A 21,187-nucleotide genomic window follows, 5' to 3' on the forward strand; every position below is an offset into this window, starting at 1 on the left:
ACTTACACGTATTTTCGCTTGTGTGCACGCATATGTACGTCTACACATGACAATATACGTATAGATACGTGTTACCCCCGAGTATACTCGTGTAAAGAGGTACATATGTACCTCTTTACATGAGTATACTCGGGGTAACACGTATCTATACGCATATTCTCATGTGTACATGTACATACTCGTATATACATGCAATTACTCGTTTATAAACGCATAAATATGCATACGCACGCAGAAATACAAATGTGCCATCGTACACGAGTATACTCGGGTTAAACAAGTATCGATATACCTATTGTCGTGTGTACACATACTTACTCGTATATACACGTATTTTCTCGTATATGCATGCATCAATGTGCACATACACGTTTAAATAGAAATTTACCTCTGTGCACGAGTATATTCGGGGTAACACGTATGTTTACATATATTCTCGTGTGTACATGAACATTCTTTTGTATACACGTACCTTCTCGTTTATGCACGCATAAATATCTATATACACGTACAAATACAAATGTAGCTTTTTACACGAGTATACTCGGGGTAACACATATCTATACGCATATTCTCGTGTGTACACGGACATACTTGTATGTACACGTACTTTCTCGTATATGCATGCTTAAATATGTATATACACGTCGAAATACAAATGTACCTCTTTACACGAGTATACTGGGGGTAACACGTATCTATACGCATATTCTCATGTGTACACGTACATACTAGTATATACACGTATTTACTCGTGTTATGCTTGAATATGTTATAAACGCATAAATATGCATATACACGTAGAAATATAAATGTGCCATCGTACACGAGTATACTAGGGTTAAACAAGTATCTATATACCTATTGTCGTGTGTACACGTACTTACTCGTATATACACGTATTTACTCGTATATGCATGCATCAATGTGTATATACACGTTTAAATAGAAATTTATCTCTGTGCACGAGTATACTCGGGGGTAACACGTATGTTTACATATATTCTCGTGTGTAAAGGAACATACTTGTATATACACAAACCTTCTCGTTTATGCATGCATAAATATCTATATACACGTTCAAATACAAATTTAGCTTTTTACACGAGTATACTCGGGGTAACACATATCAATACGCATATTCTCGTGTGTACACGAACATATTTGTATGTACACGTACTTTCTCGTATATGCATGCTTGAATATGTATACACACGTCGAAATACAAATGTACCTCTTTACACGACTATACTCAGGGTAACACGTATCTATACGTATATTCTCATGTGTACACATACATACTCGTATATACACGTATTTACTCGTTTATAAACGCATAAATATGCATATACACATAGAAATACAAATGTGCCATCGCACACGTATACTCGGGTTAAACAAGTATCTATATACCTATTGTCGTGTGTACACGTACTTACTCGTATATACATGTATTTTCTCGAATATGCATGCATCAATTTGTATATACACGTTTAAATAGAAATTTACCTCTATACACGAATATACTTGGGGTAACACGTATGTTTACATATATTCTCGTGTGTACATGAACATACTTGTATATACACGTACCTTCTCGTTTATGCACGCATAAATATCTATATACACGTACAAATACAAATGTAGCTTTTTACACGAGTAAACTCGGGGGTAACACATATCTATATGAATATTCTCGTGTGTACACGAACATACTTGTATGATCATGTACTTTCTCGTATATGCATGCTTGAATATGTATATAAACGTCGAAATACAAATGTACCTCTTTACACGAGTATACTCGGGGTGAAGTGCCCTTCTCAGTCAAAATTATTACCACGTAATGATAATTCTCTAGTATTATATTTTCATCCATATTTTTAATGTCTTTTAATTCTTAAATTTAATTATTTTATTTCTATTTAACACAAACTGCCGAATGGCAACACGTAATTAATAAAAGTGAAAAAGACGCACGAGATCGTGTTCCACGAATTTGGTCTTGAGAAAATAAAAATGACGACTTCTTGAAGTATATGAGATGTAAATAAAGTTTTGTCGATTTTTATAAAATAATGGAGTCAAATTCTTATACAAAATTAGGGTGTTGTCATAAACCTTCACAACACTCTCAGTGGTGACCCACGTTTTGGACAAGAAAAATAGGAAAAGAAAAAGAAGACGGACAATGCTTTATTCTATGGTATGCTCTTCACTTAAAGTCATTCACTTGAAGGGAAATGCTCTGGCCTAAATTTTATTTTCGTGTAAAGATAAATTTTATCTTTGACTAATTTTTTTTTTTGTTTTAATTTAATTGCATTTGTTTATTTTACTTGTAAATTCTCAGTTAAATTTTAAAATGTCGATAGAAAGTTTAGATAATGTTGAATTTACCAATAATACTGTACAAAGTGACTCAGTTTTGAGAGTTGCAACCAGATTACCTCCACTATGGAAAAGTAATATAACAGTTTGGTTTATTCAAGTGGAGGCTAGTTTCAATGTTTCACGTATAACAAATGATGAGACGAAGTATAACTACTAGTTATCCGCCATTGACGCAGATACACTTAGCGCTGTTTCGGATTTAATTATAGCTCCTCCAGAGGGAAATAAATATCAAGCTTTAAAAGATAGATTAGTTAAAGAGTTTTCCGATTCCCAATCAAGCCAAATACGGAAACTTTTGTGTGAACTTACATTAGGTGATAAAAAACCATCTGTTTTACTTCGGCAAATGAAAGAACTTTCACGAAATTCAATTACTGACGAATTTTTAAAAACCATTTGGTTAGAGCGTTTGCGAACACATATTCAAGCCATTTTATCAGCATCAACTTCAGAGTTGACTGAACTGTCCATTTTAGCTGATAAAATTCATGAAATAAAAATGGAGCCATCAGTTTGCAAAATTTCAGAAACACTAAAACATAGTGAACAAACGACGCAAATATCAGATTTGCAAAATCAAATTGATCATTTAACCATGCGAGTTTCTGAATTAACTAAAATGGTATCAAAACGTTCATTTTCAAGAGGTCGTAGTAATCATAGATATAGGTCCCAATCTAGGAGTAGACGAGTTCCAACACCCTCAGATAATCAAAATACATCTGAGTTTTGTTTTTATCATGAAAAATTCGGCGATACAGCATTTAAATGTCGCCAACCATGCAGTTATGATGCAGTTCAAAAAAACTTGCCATAGCTGCTATGTCTAATAACGATATTTACCCTGACATAGCAGCACATAAACAGTGTAGATTACACATAATGGATAAAAGTACGGGATTAAATTTTTTGGTTGATAGTGGCAGTGATATTTCTTGCATTCCTGCCCATTTTTCATTCAAAGCAAAAACTCCCATCACTTACGTGTATGCTGCAAATGATTCAAAAATAGCTGTGTACGACCACAAGGTGTTAAATATCAACATGGGATTGCATAGAATATATCAGTGGCCATTTGTTGTAGCAAATGTTTCTTGCCCAATTCTAGGAGCAGATTTTTTACAAAATTTTTCACTACTAGTAGATTTAAAGAAGTCGAGATTAATTGATTCAGTCACTGGTTTGACAACGAAGGGAGAGTTAACTAAAACTCAATATAGTGGAATTAAATTAATCTCGGATAATATGGTGCACAAAGAATTATTTAAAGATTTTCCCGAGTTATTGAATCCTATCCCAAATTTCAAAAAACCAGTCAGTCACGATACTGTCCATTATATAGAAACAAAAGGACCGCCTTTATTTTCTAAGCCCCGACGTTTACATCCAAAGGTATTAATCGAAGTTAAAAAAGAATTTCAATACCTTATGGATCAAGGAATATGCCGTCCTTCAAAATCTCCTTGGGCTTCTCCTATTCACGTGGTACCAAAAGCGGATGGATCTTACCGTATTTGTGGTGATTATCGAAGGTTAAATTCGGTCACTGTGCCTGACCGTTACCCTGTGCCACACATACACGATGTAACGAACATTTTACACGGCAAGAAAATTTTCTCTAAACTCGATATTGTTAGGGCATATTTTCACATTCCAGTTTTCAAAGATGATATTCAAAAAACTGCAGTTACCACACCGTTTGGTAGTTTTGAGTTCTTATATTTAAATTTCGGTTTAAAATGTGCAGCAAATACGTTCCAAAGATTTATTAACGAGGCACTTTCAAATGTAGACTTCGCTGTTGCTTATTTAGACGACATACTAATTTTTTCCGAAAATGAAACGGAACACTTAGAACACATGAAAATTGTATTAGGTAGGCTTGCCAAATATGGTTTAAATGTGAATACTTCCAAAAGTGTTTTTGCTCAAACTGAAGTATCATTTTTAGGACATGATATTTCTTTTGAAGGAATTAAACCTTTAAAATCAAAAGTTGAAACCATTCAAAATTATCCTAAGCCAAAAACAATATCAGAGCTTCGACGATTCATTGGATTAATAAATTATTTTAGAAGATTTGTTAAACATGCAGCAAGACTGCTTACCCCTTTGACAGATCAAATAAGAGGATGTAAAAAGAATGATAGCACTCCTATTGAATGGTCTCCAATTTTGAATGACGCATTTGAGAAAGCTAAACAAAGTTTGATTGGCGCTGCATTGGTCTTTCCCTCGCAGGATGGGCAGTTAGCATTACACACTGATGCTAGTGATTTCTCCATTGGTTCAACCTTAAGTCTGCAGACTGAAGAAGGGTTGAAACCAATAGCATTTTTTTCAAAAAAACTTAATACTGCTCAGTTAAAATACTCTGTTTTTGATAGGGAATTATTAGCCATTTATGAATCAGTAAAATATTTTCGACATTTCATCGAAGCGAAAGAATGTATAATATACACTGATCACAAACCAATAAAATTTGCTTTTCAAAAGAAACGAGATACCTACACAAATAGGCAAAGTAGATGGTTATCCTTTATCTCTGAGTTTACAACTGACATTGAATATTTGCAAGGTAGCTCAAATGAAGCAGCCGATGCCCTTTCTCGAATAAGTACAATTAAATTTCCTACTTCGCTAGATTATGCTAAGTTAGGTGTTGAACAAAAATCTGACTTAGAACTTAAATCTGCTTTAGAAAATAAGGAATCTAATTTAGTATTAAAATTACTTACTATGCCTGATTCAAAAACTGAAATATTTTGTGATATTTCTACAGGAAAAGCACGACCTTTTCTAATAAAAAGTTTTCGTAAACAAGTTTTTTTAAACCTACATAATTTAACACACCCAGGTATAAAAGGTTCGACTAAGCTTATTAAGCAGAGATTTGTTTGGCCTTCAATGGCTACGAATATCAAAGTATGGGTTAAAGAGTGTTTAAACTGCCAAAGATCAAAGGTTTTCAGGCACACTAAAACTGAAGAAGGAAAATTTGATATTAACACATCTAGGTTTGCCCATATACACATTGATCTAATAGGACCACTACCAGAATCTGAAGGAAAGAATTACTGCTTAACGGTAATTGATAGGGCAACGCGATGGCCAAAAGCATATCCTATTTGTGATATGACAGCACCAACTGTCGCTAAGACGTTGATGTCTGAATGGATTTCAAGATTTGGTTGTCCAGAAAAAATTACATCAGATCAAGGTCGTCAATTTGAGTCTGAGCTATTTCGACAATTAACTCGATTCATTGGTGCCGAAAAGATAAGAACTTCACCATACCATCCTCAATCAAATGGTCTTATTGAGAACTGGCATCGACCATTAAAATGTGCTTTAAAAGCTCGACGAAATGAAAAATGGACCGAAGTTCTTCCCACCATACTCCTAGGATTCCGTGCAGCAATTAAAACGGATCTGAATGTTTCACCAGCCGAACTTGTTTATGGAACTTCACTTCGACTTCCAGGAGATTTTTTCGATGAACATTCGGTTATTAAAAGCCCTGAAACTATGATACAGAAGCTAAGAGATATATTTCACGATTTTGCTCCTTTACCGACAAAATCACATTCTAATATTAAGCCTTTCGTATCACAAGACTTAAAAACTTGCACCCATGTTTTTATCAGAAATGATGGGGTGCGGAAAAGTCTTCAGCCGCCATACAACGGACCTTATGCAGTCATCAAGCGCGGCGCGAAAGTGTTCAAAGTATTGATAAAAGGCAAAAATGTCACTGTGTCTGTAGACAGGCTAAAACCAGCATTTCTGTCTGCTGACAAGGACAATGTTAACCAACCAGAAGAAGAAATGCGTAAAAAAGATGAAGAAACTTCATATAGGACAAAATATGGACGAACAGTTCACTTCCAAAGAATTATGGACATGTCATTCGTGGTTAATGCGTGACTTTCGGCAACGCATTTATTATCATCATTACTGGGAAGGGGGTACTGAAGTGCCCTTCTCAGTCAAAATTATTACCACGTAATGATAATTCTCTAGTATTATATTTTCATCCATATTTTTAATGTCTTTTAATTCTTAAATTTAATTATTTTATTTCTATTTAACACAAACTGCCGAATGGCAACACGTAATTAATAAAAGTGAAAAAGACGCACGAGATCGTGTTCCACGAATTTGGTCTTGAGAAAATAAAAATGACGACTTCTTGAAGTATATGTGATGTAAATAAAGTTTTGTCGATTTTTATAAAATAATGGAGTCAAATTCTTATACAAAATTAGGGTGTTGTTATATACACGTACATACTCGTATATACACGTATTTACTCGTTTATAAACGCATAAATATGCATATACACATAGAAATACAAATGTGCCATCGCACACGTATACTCGGGTTAAACAAGTATCTATATACCTATTGTCGTGTGTACACGTACTTACTCGTATATACACGTATTTTCTCGAATATGCATGCATCAATTTGTATATACACGTTTAAATAGAAATTTACCTCTATACACGAATATACTTGGGGTAACACGTATGTTTACATATATTCTCGTGTGTACATGAACATACTTGTATATACACGTACCTTCTCGTTTATGCACGCATAAATATCTATATACACGTACAAATACAAATGTAGCTTTTTACACGAGTAAACTCGGGGGTAACACATATCTATATGAATATTCTCGTGTGTACACGAACATACTTGTATGATCATGTACTTTCTCGTATATGTATGCTTGAATATGTATATATACGTCGAAATACAAATATACCTCTTTACACGAGTATACTCGGGGGTAACACGTATCTATACGCCTATTCTCATGTGTACACGTACATAGTCGTATATACACGTATTTACTCGTTTATAAACGCATAAATATGCATATACACGTAGAAATACAAATGTGCCATCGTACACGAGTATACTCGGGTTAAACAAGTATCTATATACCTATTGTCGTGTGTACACGTACTTACTCGTATATACACGTATTTTCTCGTATATGCATGCATCAATGTGTACATACATGTTTAAATAGAAATTCACCTCTGTGCATGAGTATATTCGGGGTAACACGTATGTTTACATATATTCTCGTGTGTACATGAACATTCTTTTATTTACACGTACCTTCTCGTTTATGCACGCATAAATATCTATATACACGTACAAATACAAATGTAGCTTTTTACACGAGTATACTCGGGGTAACACATATCTATACACATATTCTCGTGTGTACACGAACATACTTGTATACACACGTACTTTCTCGTATATGCATGCTTGAATATGTATATACACGTCGAAATACAAATGTACCTCTTTACACGAGTATACTCGGGGTAACACATATTTATACGCATATTCTCATGTATACACGTATATAAATGTATTTTCGCTTGTGTGCATGCATAAGTATGTGTATACACAATTAAAAGCAAATTTACCTCTGTACACGAGTATACTCGGGGTAACACGTATCCATATGCATATTCTCTTGTATACACATACATACTCGTATATACACGTATTTACTCGTATATGCACACATAAATATGTATTTTCACTTAAAAATTCAAATATACCTCCGTACACGAATATACGCGGGATAACACGTTTATATACGTATTGTCACGCACATAGTCGTATATACACATATTAACTCGTGTATGCTTGCATAAATATGTACATACACGTAGAAATACAAATGTGCCTCTGTTCATGTGACATTCATATTTTACAAATTTAATCTGAATTAAAAATGTAATCAAATCAATTTAATTACTTTTAATCTGACTAAATTCAATTTGATTAATTTAATCTGAACTAAATCAATCTGAACTAAATTAGTTTTTTTGAGCAACTAACGAGTTAGTTTAAACTAACGTTAATCTTCGTCTGCAATTGAATTAAATTTTTAAAATATTAATCTGAACTAAATGGGAGTCAGATTACTTTAGTCAACTAATCAATCAATTACAAATTTAGTTGATTTTTTTAGTTGATACCCAACACTGCTTTGAGGCATTGACATGCCTTTTAATTAAAAAAAAAGTGCCCTTTACTCAAAAAACTGCTCTTTAAACAAAAAACAGCACCCTGCCCTTTTTTAATCCTGGGGGAAGCTTTGCTTTTCAATGGTCAAAATAGGAAATTTTCTGAGTTTCCCTTGGGGCAAACAGTCAACTCTAGTGCAAATAGAGACTGCTTCTACTATGGATGCATGGTTGTTTATTTTACACAACCTGAATCGTGTTAGAGGAAAATTCAAGCTATTTAAAATAAACAGTCTTACAGGCTACGGAAACGATCTCTATTGGTGAATCCTGCTGTAAATTGAGTTTCAATTTGCTTTTGTTGAGGAAAAAAAGCACAGAGAATCAGTGTTGGCAGGGTATAATCCACAGCTCATTAATTTCATTTTTTTGACAGATAATCCGCAGATAATAGGTAGGAAAATGCTGCACTCATTTCTGTTTTTATGTATTCTATACCATATCTAAATCTATGGAATATTAATTCAATATACTGGTCAAATACTGTTGCACTCTTTTTTAAAATTAGATTGCTGCATTTGTGTTTCTCTGCCCACTATTTTGAATTTTTTGCTTATTTACGTTGATCATGTCACAAATTTTTATGGAATATACAATGAAATGTTTCTATATTTATAGATGAAGAAATGGGAGCCCTACACTAAACAAAAAATTTCTACGTAAGTTTCCAAATTTTTTATCTAAAAGAACTAATATGCAATTTTTTTGCTTAAAAAGTTAATGATTAGACAATCATGTTTTTATTTTAAATATGAAAATTAAATTTATTAGCAACATCTTTAGTTTCAAGTTGTAACTTCTGTGGGTGGTAGCCAGCTGGATTCACAATTTTGTTCAGTGAATCTCCTTTTAAATATCCTTTGAGCTCCACTCCTTCCTAGTATCAGGCAACATATTTGCCAAGCATCATGTTGCTTTATGTGCCTAAATGTGCCTTAAGCTATCACTTTTCATGAAATTGATTGATGTATAAATAAGCTCTTAAATCGTTACTATATTTTAAAGGTTGAAAACAGTTGATTTTATATACCAATAAATATGGTGCATTTGTTCAAGTTTTGCTATTGGGAAGAGTTTAAAGAAAGGTTACTAGGCTTGTAAGGGGACTTTTAGATTTGGATTATGATACCAGACTTAATATATATAGCCTGGAGCAAAGGAGAGTCGGAAATGACATGGTGCAGTTGTTTAAATTTATCAAAATGAAAGATGTTAATGGGTTAAAGTTTTGCACGAAAAGCAGGAAAAGGGGTCATTGTTTTTAGCTATTCAGACCTCAGGCTCACCTGGAAATTAGGAAGAATTACTAGTTTAGTAGGGTTGTAGGTACTTGGAACAGCTCTCCAGAAGAGGCTGTAATGAACAAGGGGGTAGATAGCTTTAAAAGGGCCATTGATCTTCATTGGGGACTAATTAATTGCACTATTTTATTTATTTTGCATTTAAGTGAGTAATGAACTAATAACTCTCAAACTTTCTGTGAGCCATTTCAAACCTATATTTGAAAAAATAAAATAAATTGAAAATTGAATTTTTTTAGTGCTACAGTTGTTCAATTTCAAGCACATCAAAAATTTTAAACTAACTAGCTTGCAGCCATGCTGCCATAAGCAGATAAATGGCAGTATCTACAAAGATGAGTTTTAGAGATATTTGGAGAAATGTGATTTTGATTGCCTATATGCACCAGTAAAATATTGAGATTTAAAGTTCTTTTCATGCTTCATTTTCAACGAAAACCAAATAAGCATGCTCGTACAGTAAAACTAAAGTAAAATTGATGACAAAAATGCAAAAAAAAAAAAGAAAAAAAAAGAAAAAGAAAGAAAAAAAAAAAGAAAATTTTGCAGATAGTGCCATTTACCTACATAGGATAGTATAGGTTTTTCTCATTTTACCTATTCAATGATTTTTTTTTTAAATTTTACAGCCCTGAAAATGTTCCTCGTTTATTTGATTTGATTAACGTAAACGATACAAATTTACTGTCTGCATTTTATTTTGCATTGGGAAATACTTTAGTAGCAGATGATATTGAACAAGCTACTAGAGTTGGTCTTCAAGGTTCTACGAGGTACAGAGTAGTGACTTTGAAGGGTGCTCTGATTGATTCATCAGGTATGATTTTAAGTTCTACTTTCACTGAAATGAACTGTTCTATATTCAAAATTATGAAATTATTCTTTTCTTCCTTTTTTTTCTTGCTCTATTTTTTGAATAAATGTTTTGTGAGATATATTTTTAAAAATATATTCAAATTAGTTTTATCTTGTTTTGAATTTTATCTGATTTTCTTAGCTTGCATTTATAATAATAGTTTTTTGAAATTGTGCGTACAATTTTTTTGATTAAATGTTAGCTAAATTTAAGTGAAGTAAACTTCTATGTTACACCCTTGTTTTGATTAATTAACAAACTGTTACTTAAAAAATCTTTTTTCTCCTTGGAAATTAGGTACCATGACTGGTGGAGGTGGCAAAGCTCTTAAGGGAAGAATGGGAAAATCGGTTGCCAATGCAGATGTTTCTGAGAAAGAAATAGAAAGATTAAATGCTGAAGTAGAAGTTCTTTTGAAAAATATTTCTGAGTCGAAGAAAAATAAAGAGGAATTAAAAGAAATAATTAGAAAATCAGAGAGCGAGATATTAGTTTTACAGCAGTCGATGAAAAAAGCTAAAATGAGCAGTCAGGTATGTTAAATTGAGCTGAAATCTGTATCAATTTGGTGTCATTATTTTTCGTTTGTTATTGTTTCTCCTATCTAAGATAGGAGAAAAATAATCTTTCAATATTAAATGATTTTGTAGCCAGAAATATGTTAGTTCTTAGAAAGTATCTATAACAACATTATTTGAAAAATAAGTGTTAAGGCATTGATAGCTTAAAAATATTTTGTTTGAAATTTCAGTTTTAATTTCCATTTAGGTAATAAATCTGGTATAACTTTGATTTAACAATACCGGATTTAACAATTTCCCCAATTCAACGATGCATTTCAATGGTATGGGTTTGGCTTCTCGATTCAACAATATCCTTGATTTAATGATAACTTTTCGAGTCCCTTGACAATCGTTATATCGGGGTTATACTGTAAAAAGTTTGGTACAAAAAAGTTATGTGGCAATATGTGGAATACAAAAAGCTTGAACTAGTTGAAAAAGTCAAATATTTTAGAGACAGGTGAAAATTATTATGATGACAAAACTGAGAACTAATTTTACTCAAAGGCTGGAATGTGCTGAGTATTAAATTTGTATAGCAGGTTTGGTTCTGTAAAACATTAAGTCGCCTATAGGATCGGGTGGGGATTATCTTTTTATGACAGTTTTTTCAATCTGAATTGTGCAATTAAACATTTAATTTTCTTAAGCCTGAAGATTTGGAAAATAGTGCAAGAGGATTGAAAGAATAACTGGTTTACACATAAACTCTAGGATGTAACTAATTTTAATTAGAGAGGATTAAATTATTACCTACGAATGTTTTTAGAGTCTGACATTGAAATTGATGTGTGCAATATGATCATAATCTTTCAGTATTCTTTCTAAAACCATTAAAAGAATTTAGTTTATTCCATAAACCAGTGGTCCAAACTTTCCATATACTTGCACCCCTCTTTTTTCATACAAAATATGTTCCGCACCTTCACTTTTCATAATAATCTGCTTTCATAAATGCTATGTTACAATTCATTTTGTGAGTTAAAAAATTATACCATGTTTTACATAAAGTAATTTTTACTTTACCAAAACATATTTAACTATTGTATTGTAATATAAGTATTGATAGTTTTATGACATTTGACAAATTGTACAAAATTATAGAAAAATAGATTTTTAAAATACATTATAAGTATAATATAAATACAATATTAATGAGATGGGTTGACTAGTTTTTTAAAGAGCAAATATTCTCACACTGTTGTGTCATTGAAAATATAGTGCTGTTCTTAATGTAGGCGCTCAATGCCAAATGCCATTACAATGACACTTTGCAGATTATTGTGTTCTATAAAAAAAAACTAGCTGCACCCACACGAAGATGCCCGTGCTAAGAATTTAAAGAAAGTCGCTTGAGTAAATAAAAATCTCCTCCCCTTTTAACTTAAGATCCAAGCATATTCTGTATAGTATTAAAATACCCTGTTTAAATAACGACAGCTGTTCCTTGAATCCTCTTATCCAGGGGCGGACTGGAAGACTTTGGCCCAGTCGGCAAAAGGATATTTTGGCTCACCTTTGTTAATTAAAAAAATTCAATGAAGCAGTGCCGGGTTTCGATTTTTTTTGAGGTCGAGCAAAAACATTAAATTATCGCTAGTTCTTATTTTCCTTTAAGTTTCTAAATCAAGATTTAAAGTTCTGAAAAAAGAAAACTGAAAATAAAGCTAACATTGACACATTTTTGATGTGCCTTGAAAGAAGGATACTAATGGTTACAATTCCTACAGGCACATCTTTAAGCTTCTATACTGACAACATATGTAGAAAGGACACGATAAAAGGGAGGAATCGGGTAAATTCCCCAGGAATTTTTTTAAAAATTGGTTGATCTGTATCAGCTTAAGGAGGTGGGGGGGGGGAGGGGTTCTAGTTCTCTTGCAAGCGATATTTTCAAAATTGATGTCATGAACCGCAATTTTACAGTTTTCGGTAAAGTTAGAGGAGAGAGAAAAGAAGGGGTCCCGCAACGATTTTATTTTCTTTCTGTTTTTTTTTTTTTTCAAAATTGAAGGGGATCTGGTGGCTCACCTTCGGAAGTTTTCGACATCGAAATTTTAAAAATGCAATCTTATAATACATTTAGAAACATTAAAAGAAAGCTGACAGGCTTCCCTAGAGTTTCCTCCCAAGATTTTTAGGAGGGCACAGTGACCCTCCGTTTTAAGCTAACCATTGACCCTAAACTTAAACAACCCTCCTTGCCCCTTAAAAGTTTCAACAAAACTTCACATAAGCAAAAGTTTTTTCAAGCCTATCCTTGAAACGTCACTCCCTCATTTTAATCATTTTCTCTGAATGTTTTTTGCATTTATTTTTAAAAACTGAAATCTGACGGTGCACTGCCTTTTTTTTGGTCTGCGGAATTTTTTTTCTGAAATTGAAATCAAATTTTAGACTGTAGTGCAAATAAAAGGGTTACGGAGCTCTCCCACGAAAATTTCGATAGGTGAAATTTTAAGCTATCTTTAATGACTGAAAAGGGATGGCGAAGGTGTGACGACTTAGTCTGAAAACTTTTTGATATTTAAGTCTGAAAAACACAATTGAGAGCCTTGATGCATGAACCAGGTAAGTCCAGACTCACTCATTTTTGGTAAGACTTACAAATAACATCAGTATCCAATATAAACTCTATTATCTTTCCCAAATGATTTACAATAAAGCTGAGATCTGATCTTCCATTTGTGTCCATTGCACCAATTGGAACATCTATATTGTCCACACGCAAAAATATTAAAAAGAAAAAAGTGAAAAATTTAGACTCAATTCCAGACTATCGTTGGTAACTTAAAGAGAAAGCCTTAACATTACCAAAAGTCGAGTCATGAGATTCTTCTCCGAAGTTTTTCGAGTTAGACGTTATGAAAATGCGACTTTAGGCTGTGTTCCGAAAAGATATAGGATAAAAATGGGGTACGAGGTTCAGACTTCTCGAATCTTGAGTCATAAAATCGTTCTTGAATTTAAGTCAATTTCAAATCTTTTAGGATTAAGAGGGTTCATGGGTGCTTTTTTATGAGATTGTAAGCCTTATTTAGGCTGTCTTGAGGACGCAGAAGTGTAAGGATATCCCAGAGCTTTTTTTGTCACTGAAGATTAAAAAATGCAATATTTGGCTGCATAGGGAAACGTTGCGAGTGTTTGTACGTTAAGTACTCAGTCTTAAATTAAGTGCGTGTACTCTCCTTAGAAAATTTTTCAAAATTGAAGGTCTGAAGAAAACGAATTTCCACGCTATGTTTTTGCTGATGTAAGGGGAGGATTCTGACTTTTTCCTATGAAATTTTTCGACACTGCAGTTTCAAAATATAAGGGAAGTGATGAGAGATTTAAGAGCTCTCCCTTCTAAGTCAAATTTTTGTCCTGTTCCAGATTCAGTTTATCAGAGTAAAGACTTGCTTTCCCGTATGCGATTTTGAGATAAAAGTACTTGTAGTAATAATTTACAGTAGAACAAGGAAATCTCTTGACAACTTACAGCATTTAGTTGAATCTGTCTCAACTAGCTGAGTTGCTGAGTACATAGTAAATGTTACGGTTGTCTTTTTCCAATTAGACCAGCAATTCACGATATTATTCACTCATATTTGTTGCTCCAATTCTAAATGGGCAGTAAACAATTTTTCGAGGCTGCAGAGAGCAAATTTTCGATTTATCTCAAAAGTTGTTCCCTCATCCCAAGTGCTTCTATTGTTGTCTTCCTGGCTATTACCCTTTTTAATAGCCTTAAATTTATTTCTTCATGGAAGGATGCATAAAGGTAGCTGGTTTACGACTGAAATATCATGTATAGCAGTGGTGCCCATCCTACGGCCTGCGGACCTCTATCTATTACTCCCAAGAAACAAAGCAAAAAATTGTCCGTCACAGGAAAAAAGACATTAATAAAAATTCCCATTTCAGAAAAGATTCTGCCGTTTCTGCAGAATGGCCGTAAGTACAGTCAGAAAAGTTGTTTTCAAATTCGGTCTCCAAATGAGAACAAACAGCATTCTGGTCAGTAACTCAGTTATTAAATTGAGTTTAGTCTAGCATGATTTAATTTTGTACTGAATGTCAAGACATACTATACCTAGAATAAGGAAATGATTTCTTTACTGTATGGTGCTGTAGAATCTCCCGACATCACATACAAACAAGAAAATAAGAAAGTTTTGGAAACAAAGCAAAAAAATAAAACATGAAAAGAGCTGCTGTTTGGTCGACAACTGTGAAAACCGTATTGTTTTTCTAATTGTATTTTACTGTTAAAATTATAAGTATTTGACATATTTTAAAAGGTATTATTAAAAGGGCTAAATTACTTATTCTCCTTAGGCAAAATGTTTACCTTATTTTCCTGCATATAATCCACTATCAGTCTCTCGTTATCTCAGTTTTTTTTCTCAACACCAATGCATTGAACCTCAATATTCACCAATATAGATGGTATCACTCCCTATATGTTGTTTATTTTACATAGCTTGAATGTTCCTCTTATATAATTCAGGTATGTAAAATAAACAACATACAGTTAAGTACGAAGCTATTTGCACAAGATGAGACCTTTTGCTCCTTTGTCTTGACTCTTTGTCTTTAAGTAATTAGGGTAATATAATCACGATTTCAAGAAGAAATCATTATTTTTTAGATTAATTTTGATTATACTTTAAAAGTTATTACTTCTTCACATTTTTAATTTAATTGCTAAAAGTTTTTTAGTCGAAACATTTTTTCTTACTTTGTATTATATGCCACCGCGTAAAATACAAAGATTTTTTTTTTCATTGGCCGATTTTAAGACCTGCTAATTATATGCCGCTGCAGATAATACGCAAGAAAATACAATAATATTATTTTCAGTTCTCCCTAAAAACAGGTTAAAATGCATAAATTTCTTTTACTTGTTTTCGTTTGATCCTTGAAGAAATCAGATCGGGAGTAGCATTTTTAGATAGTTCATGAGTGAAAGGGTGGAAATCCTTATTGTCCTTTGGCAACGGGTTAAATATTTATTTCAGTTCTTGCTTATCAATGAGAAAAAAATATAAATCATTAGTCAGACATAAATGTTTTTAATTTACCCTTGTGAAATGCTTAAAATATTGGGGATAAAAAAAAATATAGTCACTTTTCTACACAAAGACCTTGTGTGAAAATTTCAAGTGAATCCATTGACTACTTCTCAAGTTCTGCGGCAGCAAACAAACGGACACTGCATTTTCAGAAATAAAATGAAATTTTTATGTTTTGTTCTAAAATTTTAGTAACAGCTGTGTGTCCCCTTACAATAATTGCATGCCCCCCCCCCCCACCGCTCCTCTTCTGCAGAGGCATACCCCAGAGATTGAGAAATTGGAAACCATTGCCATAAACACATTTTGTGTCTAATTACTTCACTTTGTAGTACTACTTTTCTAATCCTTTGTTTTAAATTAAAACTACAAGATAAATTTTTAGGTTGTTTTCCAGTTTGCAATGATAATCAGGGTTCATACAGATCATGGAAATCCTGGAAAGTCATGGAAAAAAAATAAACAAATTTCAGACCTGGAAAAGTCATGGGAAAAATATTTTCATGAAAAGTCGTTGAAATTTATTTAAAGTCATGGAAAAATGTCTTGGGCAGTAAGAAAGTAACAATAACTAAAAGAGTGCTGGAAATATTGAGTGATTTAGTAGTATTGGGGCATATAAATTGAACGATCTCAAAAAAAAAAAAAAAAATCCGAGTTTTGGAATCCAATTTCATCTGCTTCTGTAACAGCCGCTCGCCTTTTTTTCTAATGTGATTTTACTCCTGGGGCATCACTAATTTTAAATTCACCATTATTTTCAGCACTTCTTATATTTTATATTCTGTTGTAGTGGACATGTACGTTCTTGATTTTGCCATGCCCTCTCAAAAAGTGTAATTCAATTGCATTCGAGTTCGTTTCAACTCCTTGTAAAAAATTCATTTCTAATTTATCAGAGTTTATTTCAATATTTTGAAGGCTTTAGAAAATGAAGACTTGAGTCAGGCGTCACATTACACTCGAGGGCCCCTGTTCCTATCACAGTAGTGACTTGCCCAGATTAGGGACCCTTGGGAAGTCTTTAGTCAGGCAATAGAACATAGAAATAGGGGATTCTAATGCTCTGAAACAGAAGTGCCCAACATACAGCTCGCAAAACTGATCTTTGTGGCCAGCTGAAATGTATCTGGTTTCAAAAAATGAATTAACTGAAACACGTGGCTTTACTTTAATGAACAAATATACTGTCAAGTTACGTGGGTGATTAGATGCACTATTGACACCAAAAGGCAGTGATTTTATGAAGTGAATTTATTATTGGAAACTTAGTAATGACTCATTCAATTTTTGTCCCATTCATTTCTATTCTGCCGTATTTATTAAATATTTATTAGACATTTAAGCATCAGCGTATTGCATTCATTATGTTTTTTTCTCTACTTGAATGTATATGATAAAGACAAATAAGAATAATTTGTTAGTTTCTGCAGTGTCTACTGATATTTTTTCAGTCACAAGTAAGTGCTCCAATGAGGTAGTGACATTCACGTAAAAGTTTTTCTAAAACCCATTTCCGAAAATTGGCAAGTTTGACATTAAATAGTACTACATTCTTCATGTAACAAGGTCATGAAAATTTTTATGAAATCATGAAAAAGTCTTGGAAAAGTCATTGAAATTTTTTTTATCCAAGTTGAGTATGAACCCTGGATAATTTACCAGATGTATTAGCCTTTCCAATTGTTTATTCTACGTTCCCTCTTTTGTAAAAATATGACTTAACAGAATAATATATACTGCTGTCCTTTTTTAGAGTTACAGTGAACAGTATAAAATGCTTTTGAAGCAAATTGAAGAACAGAAGAAAAAGGTTATTGCTTCTGCTCCTGATAAAAAGCAAATTGCAGAACTAGAAAAGAAAATTGAGAAGTGTAATAATAGTAAGTCCTACTATCATTTTCATGATATAAACTTTCTTCTTGTACCAAGTAAGTAATGAATTGCTGAAAGAAAAGTTAAATAATTGCTCAAATTTCCAACAACCAATAAATACATCTTATAATCAAATGCATTTACAATTTCAAGCCGTGTCCAGCCTAAATTGTAGTTTGTTTAAAAAAACTTTGAATATAAACTAAATACACATAAAGTTTCCATAAGAAAAAAAAAGTGCGAGAGAGAGAGAGGAAGTAATGTTAACATTCAAAATCTCCGTTGTTATTATTTATACAAGGATAAAGTAACCCAGGGTAGGCCATAAGTATTGAGTGCATTTCATGCTTGATTTAAAAAATACAAATTGAGGTACAGATATGTTTATTTTTCTATTGGAAAGACAACATAAAACAGTTTTATACACGTGGATGCCCTGGGGGAATTCAGCAATATAAATAAACTAGAAAATCACCCGTCAAGGTATGACGGGTAAAAATTGCTTCTACATTAATTTGAACAAAGCCATTGTCTGTTTGGTGATACTTTGATAGTTGAAATTATAACCCTAACTCCAGTGAATGAACCCTAAACTCCAGTAGGTAGCGTTCATTGTTGACCATATTTTTTCGTTTCTTCATTCCCCTGAAATGACACAGTCTTACTAGTAAAAAGAGTTAAGTTACTGGATCAAGTTCAGCCTTGTCACAATAAAGCCTTTCCCTGCATGTTAAACATTACCAGAAGATATTATCAAATTATCATGCCGTGGCGCGAGTTTCATTGTTGAAACACGCGTTACTTGATCATTGGCTTTTATATATATGAGAATTTTTTTTAGGGGGGAATTCCTGAATTTTCTGAATGATAAAATATGAGATGGATTTGCATAAATACGTCTAATGAAGCGGAGCATTCAGGCAGTTACATGTAATCATCACTGCAAAATTTCCCAAATAAGGACATTTTTTTAGGAGATCACAGTAGCCTCCCATCAAGGCTCTTCCGTTTCTCCAATAAAACTTTAAAGATTATGAAGTTCCAGTGGCACGCAAAATATTAAGCTGAAATTCAATTTCATACCAAGTGTTTTGCAGCATTTCAGCAGATATTCTTCTAATGACTTGAATGCTTCATTGTTTTAGATTATTGATGTCCAGAACTAAAGTTATGTGCACTCAGTTACAGCCGATTTGCTTTCACAGGGCCATAAAATTCACATTGCTTTTTCTTGTTGCGTAGCCATTTGGAAACAAAGTTAATCAGTAAATTTTTTCGAGAAATGCTGTTGTTGCATATACTGCAGGGATGAAAACAACCCAAAAGCAAAAAAGAGGAAAATTTACGAGGCTTAAAATGAGGACATATATTTTTCTTAATATTACACAAAATTATATCATATTGATACTATACTACCTTTTAAATACTAATCGATTTGGCTGCATCATGCAATAGTGTCAAATTTTCTTATTTTACAGAAAAATATTTGATTTTATAGTGTTGAACGAGTGAGAACATTAATTTTAAAATTAGGTCTGTTCGTAAAGTAAAAATTTACAACAGAGTGAAAATCTAAAATTTCTCAATATGGTAGAACATACTTTTCATAGTAAGAATTGAAAATAAATATGTATATGCATAAATGCATATATAAATGATTGATTATCTTTTTCCTTGCATTGGGACCCAAAATTTGGTTTTAAAAACTTCCTAATACGATTTCGAGACCAAAAGAACAACTTGTAGCTGCTCTATTTAATCATGAAATTCCAAACATTTTAACAGGCTGTAAAGCCTAAACCATTTGAGATTAACCATGAATATTTTTTACACTTTCTTAAATACATAAAAAAAAAAGTAACCATGCCAAGTTTCAATAAAATTCGAGACAGCGATTTTAAGTCCTAGCCATTTTTTGATTGACTTTTTCATTTTTTCTTAAGTAAATTAAAGAAATAAAAATATTATTGAAATGTTGAATAAAATAAGCAAATGTAAGGTAGCATATAGTAAAAAAAATTCAACATTAAAAATGATTGAAATATTTGCAGAATGCAAAAAGATTGAAATCTCAAACAAGGCATGCAACTTTCGGCGCAGCACGTGTTTGACGCCGTTGGCACGATTCCAAAACATACGATTTTGGCAGATACAGTGAAACCTGCATACAACGATACTGTTGGGATCTTAAAAAAACATTGTTATAGACAGCTTATCATTATAGACAGTTCGACAATTTGCTGGGAACAATAAAAATATCGTAATAGACAGGTTATTGTTATAGACAGTATTGTTATGCACAGGTTTCACTGTATCGCGGAGGATAAAGATTCGAAGGGGAAAATAGAAATAATAAGGAAACGGGGACCGAAAATTAAGAAAAATCGAATCCTTTCCGATTTTTGAGAAAAATAAGAGAGCTATGAGGCATGAGAGAGGCAAAAAAAGAGGAAAGACTTCAAAAGTCAACAGAAAAAGCCGGAAAAATCTCATCCCTGTAAACCTGGTTTAAATGAAAAAAAAAAGTTATTTGGATTTTTTTACCAACCTAGATTTGGCAGAGTTACTAACATTCTTGCAAAGATCCCTAGCATGTCGTACAACGATATCGTAAAACTACCGATACTCTATCGCTACGTCACAGAATCACGATATACTACGGTGTCTGATCCGGCACAGGGTGTGATATTGCGATATCGTAAACGACATTGTGACGATGCAGTAGAAACGATATCTCTGCCTTATTGATTTGCCGATATCTTCCTATATCGTTTATTCGGCATTGTGAGGATATCGTGGCCTACAGTTCTGATATTCCAACATCGCTTCACGTTGTCTCGCCGACGACGTGACCGATGTAAGCCGTCTTTGAAATTTGGTTTTTAAATCGCTTTCACAATCTAAAAACTGCGGAAATAAAAGAAAAAATACAAAGGGCGGAAAATCGCGGATTCGCGAAAGATTTTCATTCCTGATACTGGCATATGTGAAGTTTTGTTTAATGTGTAAAAATAGCTGTAATAAAATTGTTTGATGTTATCATTCCAAAGGAAAAAAGAAGGAACACGTA

At 32.9% G+C, this 21,187-nt stretch overlaps 1 protein-coding gene across 1 annotated transcript in view; it reads left to right on the forward strand.

Annotated features, from left to right (window-relative positions):
- LOC129223752 (structural maintenance of chromosomes protein 4-like) overlaps positions 1-21,187 on the forward strand; it is a gene marked incomplete in the record, with an annotated part of 101,968 nt that overhangs the window by 55,368 nt on the left and 25,413 nt on the right. The window contains 4 exon segments of the mRNA XM_054858112.1: positions 9,084-9,124; positions 10,396-10,583; positions 10,920-11,155; positions 17,999-18,125. Of these exon segments, the coding sequence (XP_054714087.1) occupies positions 9,084-9,124; positions 10,396-10,583; positions 10,920-11,155; positions 17,999-18,125 (592 nt within the window).

This window comes from Uloborus diversus, chromosome 6, assembly GCF_026930045.1.
Source record: "Uloborus diversus isolate 005 chromosome 6, Udiv.v.3.1, whole genome shotgun sequence".
Taxonomy (NCBI): Eukaryota; Metazoa; Arthropoda; class Arachnida; order Araneae; family Uloboridae; genus Uloborus; species Uloborus diversus.